Source organism: Lampris incognitus, chromosome 10 (assembly GCF_029633865.1).
Source record: "Lampris incognitus isolate fLamInc1 chromosome 10, fLamInc1.hap2, whole genome shotgun sequence".
Taxonomy (NCBI): domain Eukaryota; kingdom Metazoa; phylum Chordata; class Actinopteri; order Lampriformes; family Lampridae; genus Lampris; species Lampris incognitus.
This window is the reverse complement of record NC_079220.1, coordinates 31,065,460-31,091,232: the sequence shown is the minus strand read 5'-3', so window position 1 is coordinate 31,091,232 and position 25,773 is coordinate 31,065,460. Positions and strand designations below refer to the sequence as shown.

The window sequence follows — 25,773 nt, the reverse complement described above, 5'->3', positions numbered from 1 at the left end:
CAATTGGCTGCCTAAAGAATGTGTTAAGTGGAAAGGCATACTCCAAGGCCTTCTTCTGTCTCAAGACCGTCTGTGAAGCACTGGAGCAGCTGTTGCTGTAGCCCTTTATCGAGGAGGAGGATGTCCAGCTGAGGCTCTGCTCAACCTTATCAAGTCGTGTGACCGACAGAACCTCAACCTTGCTCTTCAAGATGACTCCACCCTCAACATCATCAGGCATTATCTGGAGTACCAAGACAAGGTCCGCAAGGGTCACCTCGGCAAGACAGCGGTGTTCTGGCTGTCTGTCATGGACGATGGGCGGCTTTTTTTCATGCTCCTCTTCTCTGTGAAAACCAACAACCTGGCGCTCTTCCATAAGTGCAATGGGGACATGGTGGACTTGTTCTTCCCTTTTGATGGTCAGAACTACTCCAGGTAATTATATCTAACAAAGTTGTAATATTGTATGTGATTAAGACTGTGAAACTTTACAGCTTATATAACATAGTCACATTCAACACTCAACAGCATTATTCCCGCTTGCTTCATCAGGTACCTGGTCTGATTTGAGGTCTTCCTCACCAACCTGGAACTGACTCATCCGGGTGCCACAGACCTCATCAAGAAAGGGGCCATCACCGTGGGTCTCTCCCTCATCCTTGGTGCCCTGAGTGCTGTAGACAAGACCATGAAAGAGACCTTCATGAAGTTTGCCAAGTCCTCAGGTATGCACCGAGGGTCAAATTATAGAATAGTAGGTTATAGTGGCAGCTTGGTTTCTGTTGAATGTTAAATTGGAATTGGTTCCATTTGCAGGTCTGCTTGGCATCTTCACCAACTTCCCAGCCTATCAGCACTGGTGCCGAACCACACCTGCACAAGCCCAGTACTTTCAGATGTTGCTGGAGATGGGTGGTCTTATTGATGACCCTGAGTTCCCCAAGGCTGGGAAACATCGTGAGCTGGACCTGGCCCAGATCAAGAAAAGTGAGGAGGCATTCCAGTGCACCATCACTGCCATCAAGAGTTAGGCCCCAGGAAGAACAGTTGCTGCTGAGGCAGTGATTAATGGGGATCTGAAATCAAGAATAACGAGTTTCACCAACCCCTTCCAAATGATGGACAAAGAGCGCCTCTACTCTCTCACCTCCGGTGCTACTGTCTCCCTTGAGGTCAAGGTTGATGTCCTCCATGCGGAGGCTGTTGGCAAGGCTGCCAAGCAGGCGTTCATCCGAGACCATCTTCAGGGTGGGTATGAGACAAGCTTCTTCAACCTCATCAAGAAGCAGAAGCTGTTGATGATGGAGGCCTGCAACAAGATGGTCAAGCTCACATCCTCAGAGGGAAAGGTAAAGCAATTTACATGTTCTATGCTTTGATATATTAATTTGCACATCATCAGCCCCAGAATCCCATTTAGCTTAATGTTCTGGTGCATTGGTTGTACTATATGCTTGTCATTGTGTTGCAGCTCATACAGTACCAGCAGCAGAGCAACCAGGCCTTCCAGCTGCTTGTCAAGTCACAGGTCAAGGAGGGATCGCTTGATCTTGATGAGCTGATGTACTACTGCCTCTCACCTGTCTCTCACTCCCTGGGCACTCCTGATGGGTTTTTTGCCAAGACCAACAAAGCCATCATGCTGCACTTCCTCTTGGATGACGAGACAGATGGAGTACCCTACCCCAAGGATGCCATCTTCATCCAAACTGGGAACGCCCTCTTTCATGCTCTCACAAACCTGCCTCATACATTTGGAGAAATCTGCCTGCAGGTACTGGACCAGATGGTGGCAGAGAAGCACTTTATCTTCTCCACTGACTCCTATCAGCCTGACTCCATCAAGGTGCAGGAGAGGCTGAGGCATGGCTTCTCTGACAAGTTCACAGTGCAGGGCACAGCTACTAGGAAACCCCAGGACTTTAAGCTCTTTCTGGGCAATGAGGAGAACAAGTGGCAGCTCTGCCAGTTGACGCTCAAGGTCTGAGGGAGTAAGGAGGCAGCATCCCAGCTGGCGAAGTGAGAGACAGCTGTTCTCATCATGGAGGGAACAGCTAATCAGCTAATGTCATCACATGGAGAAGTACGTTGATTGATCCATACCTAGGAAACTTCAATGGGGTCTTGTGTTAGCAGATTGTTTGCCAAGAATATAAGCTACCATGCAATAGGGTGGTTTGTTCCATTTCAGGTTGAGGTCACTGAGAGCCATGCCCTCCAGTCAGACCAGGAGGAGACAGACAGCAAGGTTGTGCTCTACCTGCATCATGCCATCAAGCTGGGCTTCAAGTCGACAGTAGTAAGGACCCTGGACACCGACATCTTCTTCATCCTCCTGCATCACGCTGACACCATCAACCTTGTCATCTGTCTTGACACTGGCACAAGCAGGCACCGTCAGCTGGTCAATGTCACGGAGCCAGCCACCTCTCTGGGCAGCCGTACTGCAGCACCCTGCTCAGCTACTATGTATTCAGTGGTGAGGACTGTACCAGCGCCTTCAAGGGCAAGGGTAAGGGCAAGGTGGCACCGCTCAAAAAGCTCCAGAAGAACCCCAAATTTCAAAAGGCTTTCAGGTTGGTGAATTAATTTTTAGATAGTTTGGCATGTTATGTATATTGAATAGAATGCAAGATTTGGAAAGAGCAAACGTTCTACAGAAAGCACAATCTTTTCACAGTCAGCTGGGCAATGAGTTGAACCCAGAAGTGCAGGAGCAGCTGGAGGGCTTCACATGCATGATGTACAGTCAAGCACATGAGACATCAGTCAACCTGGTCAGGAGCAAGATGCTCAAGAAGATTGTGGGAGAAGACAAGACACTCAGCAGCAAGTTGAGAGTCAATTTTGCTCGCCTGCCCCCTGCCAAGACTCACTCATTCTCCACATCCAGCAAGTGAACTATAGAGTGGCCTGTCACAAGCACGCAGCTGAGCCGATCTTCTGAAGGCCTAAACCATATGACGAGGGTCAGGGGTGGGAGAAGAAAGAAGGGGGGGATTTTGGAGCCTGTCTGGTCTTGTGGACCAATTCTGCCCCCATCTGTCATTGACCTGTTGGCTGCTGGGGTAGTCAGTGATGATGATGAGGGGGAAGAGGATGAGGTGGAGATTGATGATGAGATGGATGATGATGGTGATCAGTGAAATTGGGTTTTGATGACTTTTGCATCCAGTTAGCTAGTATTATCAGATTGCTGTCTATGTCAGTTAGAGTGATTGCCATCCATGTAATAACCTTGCAGTTGATATAAGAGAATAAAGTAGTTTAATTTGGCTATTGCAGGAAACTACTGCGAAACAAAATAGAAAAAGTTATATTGTTATGAGCCTTGAATTTCTAATTTGCTTGTTTTTCACCAATAAACAGTGGTTGTACCATCTCAGTGACCTTTCCATTTGATCCCTGGTGTCAAAATTATATGAAAAAGTGGGTTCATTTGTCTTTGTTTGTCGTCTGGTTCAGGAGTTGTGAAAATCAACGCTTTTTTTTTGCCATTCGCGTGGACATCAATTCAAGATGGCCGCCAAACGAATCCCATGGGCCATTAACTGACCTTGGCACCATGACAAATTCTTACCTAGACACAATTAGGATCCTAAAAAAAAATCAGGTTACCAAAAAAAAGAAAAAAAAAAAAAAGAAAAAAAAGAAGCCAGTGGGTAAATGGGAACCCATTTCTCCTGCTCGACTACAGGATAAGCGGTTTGGATAATGGATGGATGTCAGTTTAAAAAACCAAAGAAAGACGTCCAGTAGAGAGCGCATGCCTGCTGTAATGAAGTGAGAGACAAAGGCTTCTTGCCATGCAAATTATCTGTGGAAAAGCTTGGCGAGAAATGTTTAAAAAGTATTTACAAAACATGAAAATATTCTGTTAATGTATATCAATCATTGCTAATAATGTACTCTTGATGTACTTGGTAATGTACTGTTGAAGAGAGGAGCCAGGTTTATTTCTTAGTTTTTCAATTTTTCTACCGGGAACTCCGGTAAATCAACATGAAGCACGTTCGCCAGCTAAAGCAACAGGGTTGCTAGCTACAGCCTATAGTGATTGCCAGCTTGAAAAACGATAGCGTTTTACAGTAAACTCTGTTGTTGGAATTACATACTGTAGCGAATTCGGGGGGCAGCTCGGGAACTGCCACACGAACCCGGATGTCCTGCACAGCGGGCGACAACGTTAACCAGTCGACTAAAGGGTCCGACCTGTTAGCCAAGGGCTAACGTGTCTACTTATTCGTGTAAGTTACACTAAACGCTTCCGATGGCCTCACGGTCCTTCACGATCTCACCAATTCGTGATCGTTACATTGCCCCCTTCCTTCGGGGAAGGGCGTCCTCGGCCGGACCGTCACAGCCGGGGCACGCACTCGTGTATTCCACGAGTTCACAGCTGGGGCGCGAACTTGTTGAATAAACGAGTTCGCGCCCCGGCTGTGACGGTCCGGCCGGGGACGCCCTTCCCGAAGGAGGGGGGGAGGTAGTGTAACGTGCACGGATAAACAGACTCGCTTAGCCCTTGGCTAACGGGATGGACCCTTCAGTCGACTGGTTAACGTTGGTGCGGGAGACGCGGGTTCGCGTCCCGGCTGCGGCGGCTCCCGAGCTGCCCCCCGAATTCGCTACAATACTATAAAAACAAAAAATCAACCGGGGTAATAAGGAAGTATTGTGAAATGTTTTGAGTGTTACATTGGTGCATTCTCTATCATTGTTATGTTTTGTTATGCTATATTTAGCGAGGCAGCTAGGTTGCTTTATTTTTGTTACATGCGTATCTTGTATCCTCGTACAAGTATGTATGGTGTTAACTCAACTTGTTTGGTGTTGAGAGCAGGATAAGCGGTTAAGATAATGGATGGATGGATGGAAGGACGGACGTTAAATGTGCGTTTACCCGGGGGGCACAGGGGTTTTACAGAGATAGAATGTTGTAAAAGGTTGTGCACCAGAAATGATATCTAGGACCTTCTAGGATCATAACCTGGGTGGACAACCTGGTCAACTAGCTACTGGAAAGCTACAGACAGCGAAAATTGCAAATCACCGCCACGGTTTCCGCGCCACCCTTTAATTGAAGGTATTTTGTGTTGTAGGTCAAACCAAACTGAGTTAAACTTATCTGGGAATTGAAATGTTAAGCTGTTACTGCCAAAATAATATCCTGCTATTATTTGTGCAAATCAATGTCTCTGTTTTCATGGAAAAAATCCTATTTTGATAATGAAAGAAACAAATTTCCTGGCGGCAAAACATTTATTTCACTTTAACACTCCCTTCTTGGTTATTAACTACAGATTGGCATTGTCCATCAGCAGATATGACAGAATAACAGACGTTGAATACAAAATAATCCTTCACTTGGCCAAAACTAAAAAACGGGATTGCCATTTTAAACACTGAATATAAATGTCCAACGTTACAACAAATTTTGGTATCCATGGTAGTTTCATAGCAGCTATTTTGAGTAAGTTTTTGCCTTCTAGTCATTTTCTGAGTCACCGCTGCTGTCACTGCTCTCAATTGTTGCAGTGTGTATCCTGCTGCATTTGGTTGCCAGTCCCTGGCAATGGCACCCTATGTAGCATGGAACTGCCTTCTTTGCACAGGAACAATTCTTCTGGTAGCCTTTGACACATCCATATGAGATTGTCTTGTTCATCGACACATGCCAGGCTTGCTGTGTAGATGGAACCGGAACTGCATTTCCATTATCCAGAGACAATCCCAATTCTGTGCATGAGGAAATTTCCGGCTTGGCGACGTGTGCATTCTTGTCAATGATGGTTGCCAGAGCAGCCCTTTTCAGGTGCAGGAGAAATGCGTTCTCTGTTCGGGGTAGTAGCTTTAAGAGCATTCATCTGTTGTTTAGGAACTTGCATGCTCTCAGTTTGCCCAAATCAGAATCCTTAAAAGTGATCAGCTGTGGTTGTGTACACAGCTATGGTAAGGTCTCATGCCTGGTTAAGGAGGTCATCTTTTATGGCATCGGCAGGGTTCTCACCAAACACTTCAAGTGCAGGTGTGTCCAGACTCATGCTGCTCTTGAACCATGCCTTCTTTCCAGTGAAATATGGATAACTAGTGGTATATCTACCACTCAGACTGTGGACGAAGGGCATGGCACAACATTGTGAAGGTCCCAGTGCCACAACCATTTCATGTATAGGCAGGTATGCATTCTGGGCTGTTCTCTCCCACAGCTCTGGTAGATTGCTGAGGTTCGTTGCACTGTTGTACAGGCACGTTGTACAGGCACATGGTAATGATGTTGGTGTCATTGGCATGGATGACAACTCTGGCAAGTCCTTCATTCTAGACACTGTAGAGGGTGTGGAGTATTATCCTAGTATCAGCCTCCTGCTGTGTGGATTCCAGAGCAGGAACATCCATAACAGACCCTTCTGTGAGCACTGCGCTCTTCGTCTCTTCTTTGAATCCACCATCCAGGTAGAGATGAGTTGGGCCAAGAGCAAGTTCCAGTTGTTCATTCTCACACCATTTCTCACAGAGGACGCTCAGAAGGTTTGCTTTATTAGCTGACACTGCAAAAAAACTCCTTTGGATCAGGAGCTGTGTACTGCTCACTGACTTCATATACATACTTTGGCTGGTGTTGATTGGGCATATATCTGTTCCTGCTCAGCTGACTTAAGGCTGGGTCCATTGTATCTGTCACAACAGAAGTGTATGATCTCAGTGCCGGCAGGCACATCATTCAGCAGCAGGTTTTTGTATCACTTAGTGATGGTTCCAACTCTTTCACTTTTGTGAAAAGACCAGTGTCATATGGCGCACATAGCATCAATGACTACTGCTGTCTTTTTGTCATCTTGAAGCAGATCAGGGATACTGGTCACGTTGGTCTCCTTTTTCAGGATCTTCACTAGGCTTGCCTTGGTACCAGTTACTGCCATCTTCCTGGAAGAGGGGTGGGGGAAAGTCACTGCACTCGTGGTTGCATATGAAGTCAACAATGTTGAGTTCTCCACCACTGGCAATGATCTGTGTCATGCGCAGAAGGGCAGTAACTTCATTGCTCTTGCCAGGTGCAGAAGTTTTCCCCCTGGACTTCTTTGGTTTTGAGTTTTGTGTGTGGAAGGTGTTAAGCTTCACAATACTTGTCTTCTTCTGATCACTGGACAGTGACAGTACATTCAGACCCAGTACTTTCACGCTTGTCAGGTTGTCCTTGACTGTGGAATCTGCACATTGTCCAGTTGATATGTTGATCAGGGACGGTGTGGCTGCTGTGAACAGGTTGGCTTCGACTGCTGCCATGACCTTGACTACCATCCCTGCATCCCTGGTGACACGACTCCAACCAGATTCATGGTGTGTGTTGGAGGAATGGAGGTGCAGCATAAACTTGAGCTCTGCAGAGATAGCTGCAGTGAGTGGTTTTGTGTAGACCCACTTCATCCGGGCAGCAGGGTTGAGTGTTATGCCATCCAGACCACTTGCCTCCTTGGCATCTGCATTATAAGTCTGCTCTAGAAGCATGTCAGGGGAGACACCACTGTGATTGCCATTTGCTCTCCCCCCAACAAATGCACCCGCCATCAGTACTTCATGTACCTCTGGGGCTGTTTCTGGCAGTTTCTTCATCTCAGCCAATTACAGAGGCAAAGACTGCTGCCCATATTTGTAGTGGCCTGCTGCAGTGAGGTCAAGTAGCATTCGTGCCAATTCACAGAGATGTCCTACCCAGTCACCTTCCTCCTGGTAGTAGATAAACCTGCGGAGAATGTCTGACATCTCCAGGAAGACTGACCAGAAAACTGCTGTTGGTTGCTCATTTAGTGATTCCTGGAAAAAGCAACATCTGCTTTTGTAGGACTAATAACTGTGGATGTGTCATCTGGACGATCTCTGACTTCTGAGTGGCAATGGTGTCTTTCTCAAACAACATCTTCAAGACATTTTCTACCTGTGACTGCCAGTGTTCTGTTTCTCTGTCTGCTGCCCATGCCTCAAATGCTTCCTAGTACAGGCACCACAAGGCCTCACTGAGGATCCTGAGGGCACGTATGGTTTGGTAGTAGTCAACCCTCTCACCAAACATCTTCTTGGCGGTCCCTTCCTGACACAGACCAGCTGCAACAAGAAGATCCTCTGCACCTGCACCCCCAAAGAACTTGCAAACAGCCTTCGTGTAGTTTTGAGCTTGGTGAAAGTACCCAAGCAGCAAGACTACAATGCAGAACTCGTCTCTGATGGCAACTGCGAGTTCATATGTACCCTGATCTCCAGTCATAACGGTATATTTGTCTCCCAGTGCACGCAATGTCTTGACCAGCCGTTTCATCTCTTCTTTCAGGACAGCAGGATCAGTTGGAGATGCTGGGATGAGAGGAAGCTTGCCAATGATGCTGGCCTGTCTATGTGAGAGGAGGTCTCTACAGAAGGCAGAAAAGCCAGATAGTCCTGCTTTTGCATCTGAAGGAGCATCCAACAACTGTGAAGTTGTAACCATTCTCGCTAGGTGCCACACAAGCAACAGGTCTTCAGCCGTACCATCTGAAGGAGTCACCAGACTCTCTAGCTTCTCAATGTGCTCAAGTGACCTCGACCTCTGCCTGTCTTTAGCTGAGATGTGACACATGGGAGCAGGTGGGTCAGCAACATCAGAGAAAGTCTTTCTTCTGTCAGAAGTGGAAGTGGGGAGTCTGGCACTCTCCTGCACTCTCTCGATCTCTTGGTTTTCAATTATGATTGCAGTGGTGTTATTGAAACTCCCACCCTCTAGTGTCTTCTTCTGCCAGTCCAAATTGTCCATGGCAAACACATGGGGAATCTTGCAGTTTTTCGTCATGATCTCTGGGATGTTAACACCATCAGTTTCAACCTGCTGCATGACCTTCTCACTCTGTGCTGTCAGCTGACGCTGTAGACGATCATAACTGCTCCCAAGCCCCAGCCTGTTGTTCAGCATAATTAGTGATTTACTATGTGTCTGATTGAATATGTAGTAGGCAGTGGCTATACCCAAAGGTGTTGGTACCCCAGAGACATGCTGTAGGACATGCTGTGACATAATGATAGCTTTCTCTGCTGTTGGCTGATCAACAATGACTCTTCCAACTTCACTGAGTTCTGGTATCTTGTCATTAAGCAGCATGGCTGTGAGTTGAAGAGTGAGTCAGGAACCATGTCATTAGCAGATGTGAAGCATATCTCAGTTGAATGCTTCTCACGAGTTTGCCTCTTGAATTCACACAATCTGCTCGAAGAATCTTTGCAGTTTGCCGCAGTGCATGTTATTTCTCTGCTTCTAGTCGCCTCAGCTTCTCTAGGCTAGGGCATCACCGAGGGGTACACCTGATTCATCATCTGAAAGCTTATATTCTGCTATTTCAATAGGTGGGCTCAGTTTGTTTCTAGTATGAACTATCACAGACATATTTAATCAAAAAGAGAACGATGGAATCTGATCACGCCAGCGTAATTACTGTATTTCACAATAGGGGTTGCATTGTGTGGACCCACCCTGTAGCTTTCCAGAAGCTAGTTGACCAAGTTGTCCACCCAGGTTGTGATCCTTGAAGGTCCTAAATATCATTTCTAGTTACCAACCTTTTACAACATCCCATGTCTGATTTCCAGAAAAAAGGGGGTGTGGGGGGGGGGTTTGCCCCTTGGGTAGTTGCACTAAATTCATGGAATTCTCTGGTAAACGGAGCATTTAGCTAAATCCATGATGGTTTGTACCAAAGCAATTACAAGTTAAATACATTGTATCATATGCTAGAATTACATTTAACGTTACAGTTAAGGGTAAATATTAAATTTATTCACAATATTAATATCCAGTTCATAAGTATGGAAAAAATAAAATGTGTTTCTAAAAGAAATAAGAAAATTTGAAAAATGTTTAAAGGTGGAATATTTCATTCTGTTATGGTAAAACATAGTCTTGTAAAAACAAGCTATTAGTAATACATGCTGTAAAATTATATTGTAGGGGTTATGGGGATACATAATTCCCCTTATTGAGCTAGTAGGAACGTTAGTTTACAGCTGCTGGCTGCTGTTTCCTCGGTTCGGGTTTACAGTGACACACTTCCGCTGCGCGGGTTTTTTGTTGTTGTAATGGTGGAAGGAATAAATGGAGCACGTTGTGTAGCTGAAAGAGAAAGTTGTCATGACTCCTGCTTGAGCTCCTCTACACTGGTGACCCCGATGTTTGTCTCTTGGTAGTTATCAGGGACAATCTTTCGAACGAACATGGTTGACGAAATCAACGCGGTTTCTCTCAAATTGCCAGAGTTCTGGGAGTCATCGGCAACGACACGGTTCGCCCAGGCGGAAGCGCAGTTTGCTATCCGCAAAATAACGGATGATGCTACGAAATACTACTACGTGGTATCGGCGCTCGGATGTTCGACTGCAACTAGAGTGGTGAGTCTCCTTACAAATCCTCCGGCGACAGACAAATACAAGGGGCTCAAAGACCACCTCTTGAAGATTTTTGAACTTTCCAACGCCGAGAGGGCCCACCGGCTCTTTTCTCTGCAAGGCTTGGGTGACAGCAAGCCATCCGAGCTCATGGACAAAATGCTGAATCTGCTGGGACCGGCGCACACACCTGATTTCCTCTTTGTACAACTGTTTCTGCGACAACTGCCTGCTCAGGTGCGGACCGCTTTGGCTAACACCAGCATTACCGATTGCCGCAAGCTAGCTGAAGAAGCTGACAAGTTCTTCTTGGCCAGCCAACAGCAGCACTGCGCGTCCGCGCTCACCCCTGCCCACCCCCAGACGCCACCACCTGGTGACTCCATGGTGGTCGCCGCGGCAACCCCCGGTCGGCGACAGGAGCCCGGCCTGTGCTTTTACCATGCAAAGTTCGGGGCCAAGGCGAAAAAGTGCACCTCCCCGTGCAATTTCAGCTCGTCGGCCGGCGCTCACTAGTGGCCATGGGTGTCGGCGTGGAGGACAACAGGCTACTTTTCCTGCGAGACTCCATCTCGGGGCGGCGTTTCCTATGCGACACTGGGGCGCAGAGGAGTGTCGTACCTGCATCGAGTGTGGACGCCCTGTCGGGCGCTCACGGCCCTCCCATGGAAGCTGCTAACGGCAGCTCTATCCGTACGTATGGCACGAGGCACATTGACATGTGTTTTAACGGACAGCGGTTCAGCTGGGATTTTGTCACCGCCGACGTGGCATTTCCCCTCCTCGGTGCAGATTTTCTTTGTGCTCATGGGCTGCTGGTGGACGTCAGGAATCGACGCCTAATTGACGCCGTCACCTTCGCTTCACACGCGTGTCAGGCTGTCCAGCATGCTCTCCAATGAGGACGTGTTTCTCCATCTTCTCTCCGAGTTCCCTGACCTCACTCAGCCCACATTCTCGTCATCTATGACCAAACATGGGGTTGAGCATCACATCGTCACCACCGGCCCGCCGGTGCACGCCCGAGCTCGGCGCCTCGACCCGACCAAGCTCTCTGTCGCCAAGGCGGAGTTTGAGAACATGGAGCGCCTCGGCATTATCCGTCGCTCCAGCAGCCCGTGGGCTTCACCCCTCCACATAGTGCCTAAGCCTGGCGGTGGGTGGCGTCCATGTGGTGACTACCGTCAGCTCAATGGCGCAACAACACCGGACTGCTACCCGGTCCCTCACATCCAAGATTTCTCCGCCCACCTGGCTGGGAAAGTGATCTTTTCCAAGGTGGACCTCGTCCGTGGATACCACCAGGTGCCCGTCCATCCTGCTGATGTCCCCAAAACGGCTGTGACAACTCCGTTCGGACTGTTCGAGTTCCTGCGCATGCCGTTTGGGCTTAAGAACGCCATGCAGTCCTTCCAACGCCTCATGGACTCAGTGTTGCGGGACCTGCCTTTCCTCTTTGTGTACCTGGATGACATCCTGGTCGCTAGCACCTCCATGTCCGAGCACGTGTCCCACCTCAGAGCCCTTTTCGAGAGACTCAGTCTGCACGGGTTGATAGTTAACCCGGCCAAATGCCAGTTTGGTCTGAGCACCATCGACTTCCTGGGCCACCGGGTCACCAAGGACGGGGCCGCCCCCCTTCCATCTAAGGTGGAGGCCGTCTCAGACTTTCCACGCCCACACACGGCCCAGTCCCTCCGGGAGTTAATTGGCATGGTGTCCTTCTACCACCGGTTTATCCCCCGGGCTGCTGATCTCCTCCGCCCCCTATATGAGGCTCTGAAGGGCACAGCCCCCAAACATGCTGTGGACTGGTCTGCAGAGAGGGACACGGCTTTTAAGGATGTGAAGGCCGCCCTGGCTGACGCGGCGATGCTGGCACACCCTGTGTCTGGAGCGCCCATTGCCATCACGACGGATGCTTCAGACTACGCTGTCGGCGCGGTTTACGAGCAGTGGGTGAGCGGTGCATGGCAGCCGCTTGCCTTCTTCAGCCGGCAGTTGAACCTGAGAGAGCGCAAATACAGCACCTTTGATCGTGAGCTGCTTGGCCTTTTCCTCGCTGTCAGGCACTTTCGTTTCCTACTGGAGGGCCGTCAGTTCACGGCTTTCGTCGATCACAAACCGCTGGTGTTCGCGATGGCCAAGGTGGCAGAGCCGTGGTCAGCCCGCCAGCAGCGGCAGTTGGCCTACATCTCAGAGTTTACCACCAACGTGAGGCATGTCGCTTGGAAGTCCAACCCGGTCGCTGACTGTCCCCCCCGGGCCATCGCTGGTGCCGCCCATTTGGGACTCGACTACAGCCAGATGGCGGCTGACCAGGCCGCTGACCCAGGAGTGCAGGCATACAGGACCACTGACACAGGGCTGCAGTTGGAGGATGTGGCTTTTGACGACGCCGGCGCCACACTCCTGTGCGACGTCTCTACGGGTCAGCCCCGACCAGTCGTTCTGACTGCTTGGAGGCGACGGGTCTTCGACACAGTCCATGGGCTGTCTCACCCTGGCAGAAAGCCTTCACAGAGGTTGGTGGCGGCAAAGTTTGTCTGGCATGGACTCTAAAAGGATGTGAGGGACTGGGCTGACACCTGTGTGGAGTGCCAACGCTCCAAAGTGCTCCGGCACGTCAAAGCGCCCCTGATACCTTTCACGGTACCTGAGAGGAGGTTCGACCACGTGAATGTGGACCTGGTAGGCCCCCTACCCCCCTCCCGTGGTTTCACATACCTGCTCACCATGGTTGACAGGACCACGCGATGGCCAGAGGCCGTCCCGCTTTCGTCCACGACAGCACCTGAGGTTGCCCGAGTGTTCATCGGAACCTGGGTCGCCCTCTTTGGCACCCCATCTGACCTCTCCTCGGACAGAGGGCCGCAATTCACGTCAGCGCTCTGGGAGGAGATCGCCGCGGGTTTAGGGGTGAGGCTCCATCGCACCACAGCATATCACCCTCAGGCGAATGGATTGGTCGAGAGGTTCCATCGCTCGATGAAGGCCACATTGCGGGCTACCCTCAAGGACGACCGCTGGGTCGACAAACTGCCTTGGGTCATGCTTGGGCTCAGGACGGCTCCCAAGGAGGACCTCCAGTCCTCATCCGCCGAACTGGTCTACGGACAGCCACTTCGGGTCCCGGGGGATTTCCTTCCAACAGCCACAGCTCCCTGGTCCGCCAGCTGCCAACGGACTGCGCTGCAGGAGGAAGCCAGGGCTTTTGCACCGGTCCCCACTTCTCAGCATGGCGGCTCTCAGTGCTATGTCCCCACGGAGCTGCGGTCGGCGGAGTATGTTTTCATCCGTCACGACGCGCACCGTGGTCCCCTGCAGCCACCCTACGACGGCCCATTTCAGGTACGGGACACTGGAGATAAGCACTTTGTGGTGGAGGTTGGCAGCAGGCTGGAGCGGGTTTCTGTGGACCGCCTCAAGCCTGCTCACCTGGACTTAGACCGCCCTGTTGGTCACGCCCCCCGGCTCTGCCCCCCCTCCCCCGGCGAGCCGCCCCCTGCTTCCCCAGCCCCTCCCTTTCCCCGGTCCAGCTGTGAGGACTCTGCTGCTTTGCCTGCGGTTAACCAGGCCCCAGCTCCTGTTCAGCAGAGCCGTCGGGGCAGAGAGATCCGCCCCCCTCGCCACACTGACTTTTCGTATTAAGGCAAATTCTGGGGGGACGTGTGTAGTGGCTATGGGGCTACATAATTCCCCTTATTGAGCTAGTAGGAACGTTAGTTTACAGCTGCTGTTTCCTTGGTTCGGGTAGACAGTGACACACTTCCGCTGCGCGGGTTTTTTGTTGTTGTTGTAATGGTGGAAGGAATAAATGGTGCACGTTGTGTAGCTGAAAGAGAAAGTTGTCACGACTCCTGCTTGAGCTCCTCTACAATATCGTTATTTCCATAATTCGTGGTTTTATGCTACTGTGTTAAATAAGAAATAGAAATTAATGAGGTCTCATCCAAAGGAATATATCCGTGAAGACGTTTCGCCTCTCATCCAAGAGGCTTCATCAGTGTGTGCCTTTCTAACTAGACCAAGCTAATCTGACTGGAACGTGTTGCAGTTTTCACAAAGGTCCACGTTCCAGAAAGACCAACAGGGTGAGCGATAAGGAGAAGAGGAACAGAAGGAATAACATAGTCATCCCGTATGTTTCTGGGGTCTCCGAGAAACTCAGGAGAATTTTTAACAAACATCGCATCCCTGTATACTTCAAACCCAGCAACACACTCCGACAAAAACTGGTTCATCCCAAAGACCGTGTACCACACACCCAGAAAAGCAATCTGGTGTATGCTGTACAATGCAATGAGGATTGCACTGACCTATACATAGGAGAAACCAAACAACCCCTGCACAAACGGATGGCCCAACACAGAAGGCCAAACTCCTCAGGACAAGACTCAGCAGTCTATCTACACCTAAGGGAGAAGACACACTCCTTCGAGGACAGCAACGTACACATTTTGGACAGGGAAGATAGATGGTTTGAAAGAGGGGTGAAGGAAGCCATCTATGTGAAACTGGAAAAACCATCCCTCAACAGAGGAGGAGGTCTGCGACACCACCTATCTCTCACTTACAATGCCGTCCTTTTCTCTCTACCCAGGAGACTCAAAAGCTTAGCCTCCAAGAACAACAGTCGGTCACTAACGGCTCCAACGACTCATGACCACTGAATGGAGCACTAACGAAGTCGAGACTAACACCTCCAATGACTGTCGTTGCTAAACATCGGAACACAAAAGAGCCATTGACATCAACAGCTCTGATAAAGACTGTCGTTGCTAAACATCGGAACACAAAAGAGCCATAGACATCAATAGCTCTGATAACGACTCCAAAGAGGCTAAATATCTGAGTTTCATCACCAGCCAGTCAGACTAGCTTGGTCTAGTCAGAAAGGCATGAACTGATGAAGCCTCTTGGATGAGAGGCGAAACGTCTTCACGGATATATAACCAAGTCCAGTTGCACTTGATTCAATTCCTTTGGATAACTATGACCTGGATGAATGAGAACATTCACAGACAATGAGGTCTCATCTTAAGATATAAGAAAGTGAACATCTTAACTAATATTTTCAGTACTATATGTGCAGATTGTTTTTTTTGTTGAACCTGGAATTATGTGGTTTCATGCCATGCCTCAGCTTGATGGCGAGCCTGACCAGTGAGCAACTCCAAGCAGGGAACAATTGGAACCAGTGTGGCCAACTGGTTTAGATTCCTTTCTTCAGAGCGACTGATCTGATCCTTGTCAGGATTTCAGATAAGATAACACATGTACACTTTAGTTTTCTACCTGGGTAGATAAGTGATCACAATATCAGTAAAAGGAACGTTGAAACTATTTTTTTTCCAGCAAAAGAACTAATACTCTTTAAACACTGAGGAAGCAGGACCATTAAAGTACAGAACCAAGGGACAAAAGGATATATGTGCATTTGTTTATTTTGCTACTTTAAGCAGAGGGACACTTTACACTTTTGTTTGATACTTTGCCCTTTCTTTATTAGGTGAGCTTAGTGTTTGTGAAAGAAATGTCATTATTTCATACTATTAATGCATCACAGTGGTAATCATACAGCAATTGTATAATAAAGTTGCCAAGTGTTCAGTCTCATACAAAGTCTTCTCGTGAGCCTTTCTAACCTTACTACTTCCGAACCTGGGTTTGAAGTGTAGTATCTCTAGTCAGTTGGGAACAGAGGTGCTACATCAGTTATTTGAACACCTTGTTGTAGTTGGTAGATGGTTGTTTGCTCTTTACTGAACACTAATGACTTCATGGAATATAGACATTTTTTTAACATCAATTTCTCCATATTGTGCCTTATTTAAGTACATGTAATGCTGCTTATGCACATGAAAAATGCAGTCCTAAGCAGTTTGAAAAGGGATATGTGTTCACACTACATTATTAATGTGGTCATGTGCACCTGACCAACTCTGTATATAGTTTTGGTGATCAAGATTTTCATTCCATTTTGACTGTGTTCACGCTTGTAAATTTAGCTGTCCAGTTGTGACCCAATCACCCTAGAATCAGTTTATGCCAGGTATGAACAGAGCCAAAGAGGCTTGTGCATATTACAAGTGCCGTGGAATTCAAAATGCTTCCAAGTGCTAGCACTTGGAAGTGTGCGTATGAGGGGGAGGTAGCCAAGCTGTCTATTACAGGGCACTACTGGGTGTGTCACCCACTGTTGGAAGGCAAATTGCTTGGTAGCGGCAGAAAGGAAAGGGTACAGTAATTACACCACACAAATAGAACAGTCAGGGCCGATGGAGAGTCCACCCACAGCAGGCATGGCTGGGGAAATGCACTGAAGGATGTTGCAGACTGCACTGCTCAGTTTAGTCTTGGAAATAACAAAGCAGTGGGGGAAGAAAAATCAGAGGGATTTAATATAGCATGTGTCTGGGTAGTCATTACAAGCCACAATATATGTGAGGCTTCTCTTTGATGCTCTACATCCCTCTTATTATATAGACTGGGCGAAGTCTATTTGCTCCTGCTGCTGTTTATCTTGGAGACGCCTTGTTTCTTCCCTTTTTTAGGATCAACGGATTGTCTGACTGAGGGAACATGATTTTTTTTTTCCGGCAAAGCTTTAGCCCCAAAATACTCAAATATTTTGAGTACATACATTTGTTGAATTTTGGTTTGTGAGTGAAATATTCCACACATTTTATCTGACATTGAATTGGTTTTTTTTCCCAACCTGAAATCACCATACTGTGAAGCGTAATGTGAGTTTCAAGAGAGGGTGAGCTAGCCCTTCTGTTGTATGGGTCAAAAAGTGACCCATAACAGTGTTTAACAGCAGAGAAAAGACTAAAAAAAATTTTTTTCAACCTGAAATTTTATGACTTTTCCTAGAGTGAACCCAACATTAGAAAAAGAGAAACATTGTTTTTGGTCATATTTCCACGAAAGCTGTATATCACTAGGGTACTAAGATTGTCTTAGGGTCATGTTTGACCCTAAGACAAAAACTACTTCCTGCACATTTCTGCTACTTTCTTAGGCTATACAAGTGCTATCTCTTGCTAAGAAATTAATTTTTACACCTATGCAGTACCTTACGCAATAATAATAATAATAATAATTAAGAAACCGCTACTTTAGTAAAGAAAACAAGTGTGACAAGTGTGTTGTAATAAAAACGAGTGGTGTCCATTGATTAAATGCAGTCTTTCTGCACTGTGAAGAGGGAAAACCCGGATAGTCACAAAGTGTATGATGAATGACAGGTTGTTTCTTCGTGCAAAATAGATTTGAGGTTTAAAATTGAATTAAGTTGCTTTAATTTAGAGGTTTAATGGAGGTGGGTCATAAATGACCCTTAAGACAAGGGCAGTATGCAGAATGTATGGACAACACAAGGGCTAGGGGGGAAAACAGGCTCTCGTTTCTTACCTGTGTGTGTTTTCATGTGTTCATCGAAGTACTGTTTCATGTTGAAGTCTTTGCCACACCACTGGCACATGAACTGCTTGTGTCCAATGTGAATGCTCATGTGGGAACGCAGCTGATATTTGTATTGGAATCGCTCGTCACAGTTCTGCAGCAGAGGCAACAGATTTATTAAGGCAGGCATTCAAGTGTGCACGCCTGCACACCTAGACGCATAAACTACACACAAACACACACACACAAACCAACATTTAGGCATGGTCTTATATCAATTCTGCTTTCTATACATGGAATCATTGCAAAATTAAAAACTGAAACTATCTCCCTTGTCGCATCTGAAGCGATGGTGAATAATCTGAAACTGGGGTACTGAATCTACTTTTTAGCTCTTCATTATATTATATTGTCCATGGACTCCAACCTTTGAAGCAATCGTAGAGTGTAGTTTCTCTTTGAGTGTACTTCTTTTTTTCTTTGTATCAGCTACATATTGTACACATTTTACTGTTGTTTGCATGTCTGCAAATTAATCAACAATAGCACTGTTTTCTTGGCCAGGTATTTCCAGGGAACCACCAGAAGAGATAAATATTAGATACAAACAACCCAGGTAAGAAAGAAAAATACAGTTGCTATAAAGCACTGAAAAGGAGAAACAGCTTACACTACTTTAGATGAGAGACCTATTTGGGTACTCCTTAGTTAAGCATGTAAAACATATATTACAGTACAGGCACTCTTGAATTATGAGGGAGCAGCCCCACCCAACCACCCACACAACTTGCTCACTGTCCCCTCTTACTTGTAGTTGACCACAAGAAAGGCTTGGGTGGGAGCCTTAACTGGTTAAGGGCTTTTTCTAAATTTGAGTCTGAGAGAGTTTTTCCTAATCAGTAATTGAAACCAATGCTGGGACAGATATAAGCTTGAAAATCTAGATCAGAACATGGTAAAACGAATCAATGGGCTGGCCTGGTTAAAGTCCAGACAACGCCAGACTTTATTTTAACATTCAGACCAAATTACAGTCAACCTGTAAACCATGTGTATTCACACTCCACTAATATTTGACAAGGAAAATATCTTAGCAGCAGACTCGGTCTGACTACACAACAGTCAAATGAATGTTCACAAAACTATGGGAGCAGTGAACTCACGAAAGTTGCTGGTTTTAAATAGCTGACTTTTGGGGCAGTTACAAACCACATGGTGCAAGTGTTCCAGTACTCATACAAGCAGTGACTGATTTTAGTCAGAATCTCATTTTGCGACATTAAACCATAAATTAAGTAAATTCATTTGAAAATACAACCATTTTTTGTCACTACTTAAATACTGTATAAAGGCCTGCAAAATCATCTAGGTGGGATTCCACACACAAGAGCATGACAGAGTATTTAGTACATACCATCACTTTTAGTAAGAATCTGACCTATTTGTTGGTGTTAGGCTATGACAGCACCTCTACAAAGCTGCTTTCAAACATATTGTAGCAAATTCACCATCCTACTTCTGACACCAACGTAGCGAATTCGGGAGGCAGCCCAGGAACCGCCGCAGCCAGGACGCAAACACAAGTCTCCCACACCACGGGCGACTACGTTAACCAGTCGACTAAAGGGTCCGACCCGTTAGCCAAGGGCTAGAGAGTCTACTTATTCATGTTCGTTACAATATATTCTGTAACACTGTCAGAATGATTGGTGTTTTTCCCCATTCACACATACAGCTTTTATCCTTAAGGAGTAACTAAATCCTAGACCATTGTATAGTGTGTGTGTGCTGACATCTACAGGTTAAAACAATGTAAAGGTTAAAACATGGCAGACTGGTCTTGGTACTATGTGATGTTAGCATAGCAGGATAAACAAAGCAGCAGATAATAACATTAATAATGGCTCTGTTGGATTTATCAGCAGTGATAGATGGACAGACAGAGCCAGCACTAATAATTGTCAATAATCACTATTGTGGTTCTTTGGCAGACCTACATCCAACAGAGCCATTACTAATCTTATCGTCTGCAGCTGTGTTTATCCTGCTATGCTAACATCACACAGTCCCAAGACCAGCCTGCCATGTTTTAACTTTTACATGGTTTTTGACCTGTAGATTTCAGCAAACTCACTAAAATGGTCTAGGGTTTACAGTTACTTTTTAAGATACATGGATAGCTTTTTTTTCAACACATGACGTGACAGTCTGAGTCTACTGTCTCATTCCCTGCTCATGTAGGATGCCTTTTTGTAAACTATGGCATGTCTTGATGCATGCTCAATAATCCAGGTAGGATAGCCCAGAAAGTTGAATCAGTTCATCTGGACACAATGTTTATTGGGAGAAACATTTAATTGCTCATAGAAGTGACTTCATCACGCTCAGCTGACTGCAGGTATCCCTACCCTTATAAACAGCCCAGATGCATAACAACTGAAACCAACGATTGGTTTCATATGCAAATTGCCATGATGGGGGACCTTTGATTGTTGATGTTTACTGTAAACCAACACATACCAGTGGCATCCCCAAGGGGTGGCCACGGCCACCCTGATCATGCTATCCCTGGCCCCCCCGCTGGCCCCCCCAGCCACGAGTCGCATATGCAGAATATGCTTCTGATTATGCATAATATGCTTCTATCTGATATTTTACATTAGGTGCTGTTCATTTAAATCAATAATGTATATTTTTTCATAATAATTCATGTCAAAGAAAATAACAAATGCATAGCCAGGCAGCCAGCTGCTTTTGATCGTCCGTCACTGCGTCACACATATACAATATAACAATGAATCGCCTAACACGTTACAATAAATACAGATACGTAACACTTTAAAACAGAATTGTTGTGGAACTCAAAATGTTTACTGTACCGGTATTAGTCTATGCACATCAGATATTAAGTAACATTAACTGTAAAAAAAAATAAGAAACCAAAGTATTTCAGTATACGATTCCTTAATTCTCATATTGACAGTTTTCAACTAGCCTATACAGTATACTGCAACAGCATAATAGAATTCTTGAAATTCAGCCATGGCTTTTGGTTTTGGTGTGCCACCCCCAAGATTTTCAGTGGCCCCATTTGGCCACCCCTATGAAAAATTTCTGGGGGCGCCACTAACACATACTGATCAGTACTTAAGGTTTGACTCTCATCCTCCGCTGGAGCACAAACTAGGAGTCATCAGGATGCTGTACCACCGAGCTGACAATGTCCCCACTGACACAGTGGCCGGGGGAGGGGAGAAATCCCACATTAAACAGGTCCTGGTTAAGTGTGGTTATCCTAACTGGGCATTTGTCAAAGCCAGGAAGACACCCAAACAGTGCACCAGCCAATTGAAGAGAGAAGGACAACAGTTGCCTAAGCATAAACCAGGGTGATTCTGTATGTGGTGGGAGTGTCGGAACAGTTGAGATGCGTATATTCCATACACTGCATCTCAGTTGCTGTTAAACCCCAAAACACACTGCACCAGAAAATGGTCCACTCAAAGGATCGGGTCCCCCGGCACTAACAGAGCAACATAGTGTACGTCGTTAATAGTGCCAGAAGGATTGCCGTGACTTGTACATTGGGGAAACCAAACAGACGCTGGCCATGAGGATGACACAACACATAAGAGCTAACACGTCAGGCCAGGACTCTGCAGTCTACACCCATCTATAGGCCAGTAGCCACTCTTTCAAGGATGAGGATGTGCACATCCTTGTTAGGGAGGAATGCTGGTTTGAATGGGGTGTGAAAGAGGCCATCTATCTGAAGAGGGAATGACCATCCCTGAACCGACGGGGGGGGGGGCTAAGAGTACATTTGTCACTATCTTACAATGCTGTGATTGCAACTATTCCGAAATCCTTTGAATAGTACACATGGCCATTGTAACTCTAGTTAAGGGTCACGGTAATTTGCATATGAAACTGGTCATTGGTTTTGGTCGTTATATTGTATTGTTTACAAGGTTGAGGATACCTGCAGTCAGCTGAGACTGATGAAGTCACTTCATTTCTGTTGGTCCATTTTCCAGACATTTTCAAATATCCTCCCACTTTCTCTGGTTTATAAATAAATCTCTTACTTCAGATAAACGACTGCTGTTAACAAGTCACAGATTCGTTCCTTGTGATTGGTTCACTCACGCCTGCGAAAGTGTCATAATACGGCAATATGATGACTTTTGTTCACACTATTGTCTTTGGTAATTTTCCATAAACGTTACAAGGCCAAGATTCCACAAATTGCTGATACAACTTTTATTGTCTCTGGCTTACGCTGACACGAGCTCAACATGTACAACTGTGGGGAGATTTACGGGTTAGGCGGTATATGTGAATGGGGTTTTCGTGTGTATACCAGCAATAAAAATTCACTAATGGGATACTAAACAAAGCATGAACATCCAACATCGGAATGTAGGCTGCTTGTAATATGTTTATTTATTAGCTGAGATATTTTGATAGCGGCTGAGTATGATAGAGAGTGTAAAGAGAGAGTGTAAGAGAGAGACAAAGCATAAAACATCATGTCTCACCTCACAACGGAAGGGCTTTTCTCCAGAGTGCTGGAGTGAGTGGACCTTTAAAGACATGCTGCGTTTAAATGACTTCCCACATGTCTCACAGGTAAATGGCATGTCCTTGGTGTGAGCTGCAAAAAAAGGTGGGTTGCGGGGATGGCAGAGAAAAGGTAACAAAAATACTGAGACAACTGTGCAGGTTTGGGTTAAAGTGACATGTAAGATGGGGGGAAAATCTAAACCAGCATTTAAATACTGTAACTAAAAGTGCATTCAGTAAATGCAGATCCCTGCAAGGCGTATCGCCCTTTCCTCGATGTTCGGACGTGGCAACAAACCACCCTTTTTTTTCGCCTAACGTGAGAAGAAAATACGGAGGCACTGCCTGCATATCTCCCCTTCTCCGGTGCTCAGACTTGGGCGAAAAACCAGCTGAGGAGTCAGCCGTCTATTTCATTAAGGTTTCGAATCACCAAAACTACAAGAGATCCATGATCATAGTCAACTTTGCACAAAAATTATTAGGCTGTGCATCCGGGTAGCGTAGCAGTCTATTCCGTTGCCTACCAACACGGGGATCTGCGGTCCGAATCCCTGTTACCTCTGGCTTGGTTGGGCACCCCTACAGACACAATTGGCCGTGTCTGTGGGTAGGAAGCTAGATGTAGGTATGTGTCCTGGTCACTGCACTAGCACCTCCTCTGGTCGGTCGGGGCGCCTGTTTGGGGGGAGGGAGAACTGGGGGGAATAGCGTTATCCTCCCACACGCTACACCCCCTGGCAAAACTCCTCACTGTCAGGTGAAAAGAAGCGGCTGGCGACTCCACATGTATCGGAGGAGACATGTGGTAGTCTGCAACCCTCCCTGGATTGGCGGAGGGGGTGGAGGAGAAACCGGGATGGCTTGGAAGAGTGGGGTAATTGGCCAAGTACAATTGGGGAGAAAAAGAGGGGAGAAAAAAAAAATTATTACGCCGAAAGGCCCAGTGGTATGCGAGATTAGCAGCGGATAGATAAACTGGGTAAACTGTTTATGGTTGCGTGTGCGTGACTCACATCAGGCAGCAATGAGTATTTGCACCCCTGTATGTTTTGACTGCAACCTAGATGAAGTTGATCCTTTATAACCTTCCCTTTTCTTTTGGCTTATCAAAGTGAAATGAATGAATGAATGAAAGCCACTTTAATTGACAATGAAATTTGTTCTCTGCGTTTAAACCCATCCTATTGTATAGAAGCAGTGGGCAGCTGCAGCACTCGGGGACCAACTCCAGTTCTTCTTTCCACTGCCTTGCTCAGGGGCACAGGCTTGTCTTTTTGATGGTGGGAGGAAACCCCCCACACAGACACATGGAGAACATTCAAACTCCACACAGAAAGGACGGCCTGGTGTTCGAACCCAGGACCTTCTTGCTGTGAGGCAACAGCACTAACCACTGGGCCACCATGCTTTTAATTATGTCACTGCCTGATCCGAGTCAACTGGAAATGAGTTGCGTGTGAGCACGCATGCGAACCGTTGACTTAGATCGGGCAGCGACAGAGCAGCATTGGTCGAGTGAATAAAGAGGGAGTGGCGATAGTGAGAACAAACCTTTTTCAAAAAGTTTTTAATCACCAAAGCTATGAGAGGTTCTTCATCATACAGTCATATAGCTGTGCACAAAATATTTTAGACTAACTAGACACCGTGCCACCCAATAGTATAGTGTAGCAATAGTAGTATAGTAATAGTAGTATAATAGTATAAAATATAAACGCCCAATAGTAGTATAGCAGTTGAGGGTAATACAGTTTGGGAAGTGCAGCGTAAAAGTGGCCTTCACTTACCAACCATGTGCTTACGCACGTGAGCCATGGTATAGAACTTCTTTTCACAGATCTCACAAGAGAACTTCTTCTCGGCGTAGCCGTGCACAATCTTAATGTGCTCATGCAGTGACCACAGCTTTTTGAAAGACTTGTTGCAGGAGACACACTGGAAAACAACACACCATGTATTAAAAAACAGGTCATCTTAGTTTATTAGCATTCTGACTAGCAATGATGCATTCATTCCAGGAAAACTGCCATTATGACAGGTCAAAAGGTTTTGATTTTTGGCCATTGGACAATTCAGATTCACCACAGCTGTCTAGTGCTCCAGCTCCCTCTGCTGGCCAACAAGCTCAATCTCAATATCTAATCGATCTCACGGCTGAGATGCCTGTTTTGTTTTTGTTTTTTGTTTTTGAAAATTTTCCCCAATGGTATCCGGCCAATTGCCCCACTCTTCCGAGCCGTCCCAGTCACTGCTCCACCCCCTCTGCCGAGCCGGGGAGGGCTGCAGACTACCACGTCTCCTCTGATACATGTGGAGTCAACAGCCGCTTCTTTTCACCTGACAGTGCGGAGTTTCGCCAGTGGAAGGATCACGCTATCCCCCCCGAACAGGCGCCCAGACCGACCAGAGGAGGCGCTAGTGCAGCGACCAGGACACATACCCACATCCGGTCTCCCACTCGGCCAGTTGTGTCTGTAGGGACGCCCGACCAAGCTGGAGGTAACACGGGGATTCGAACCGATGATCCCTGTGTTGGTGGCTGCGGAATAGACCGCTACACTACCCGGGCCCCCCGAGATGCCTCTGTTTTGCATTCAGTAAAATTGAAATAAAATGAAATTTTGACCGATAAAAACAGCTTGGCTTGAAATTGAAATGAATTATACAGTTCTGACGAAAAAGTGTTTGTGGCATAATTGCTTTTTGGGTATTACTAACTATTCTCATCATTTTCGTAACACAAACAGTGAAGGGAAGATAATGATCTCTGCATCGACTTACTGAGATAAAAACACAGACTATACAGTTCTCATTACATCAGACATATAAAGAATAAGTGTAGTATTCTGAATCAGTAATCTTTTAAGAGCTGTGAGCTACACACACTGAGTAAAACTGTCTTTGTACAACTTTTGCTTTTAGTTGAAAAGCAGCCAATAAAACTCCTTTTCCGTATAATCTTCATGTTGTTGAGACTTGGATCCTGCATCTCACATAAGCCATGCTGAAAGATGTGTTCCATTTTGTTTTAGTTGCTTCGTGCACAGGAATATTTCTTTAATAGGTATGTAATTTAACAATGTTCATCCCTTTTTCTTTCTTTCTTTTTCCAAGCTTCCGTTCTGTTCTGATAATGCTACACATTCTCACTCCCAACTCGTCACATATGGACGCTTGTTGAGGACGACCTCTTCGTCACCGTTCAACGCTCTAGATACCCCTTTAACGGCAGCTTTCAACGTGGAGGGTAGTTGTAGGCGCACACACACACACACACACACACACACACAAATTCGAGATTATCCCAACTAGTTTTTTATAGAAGTACAGAGTCTAAATCTATCTTTTATCTGTGTGCCTTCATCAACATCATTTCACAGAAATACGTGAAATGACCACGACCTCTTA

The 25,773-nt window shown here is 46.5% G+C and overlaps 1 protein-coding gene across 1 annotated transcript in view; it reads right to left on the bottom strand.

The window, feature by feature from the left end:
- Window positions 1-25,773, bottom strand: part of znf652 (zinc finger protein 652) — a 40,284-nt gene that overhangs the window by 11,991 nt on the left and 2,520 nt on the right. Inside the window, exons 5-7 of the mRNA XM_056288612.1 lie at window positions 24,153-24,300; window positions 22,338-22,453; window positions 17,806-17,950 (exon numbers count right to left, since the gene is read on the bottom strand). Coding sequence (XP_056144587.1) covers window positions 17,806-17,950; window positions 22,338-22,453; window positions 24,153-24,300 — 409 coding nt within the window. The remainder of the gene's footprint in view (window positions 1-17,805; window positions 17,951-22,337; window positions 22,454-24,152; window positions 24,301-25,773) is intronic.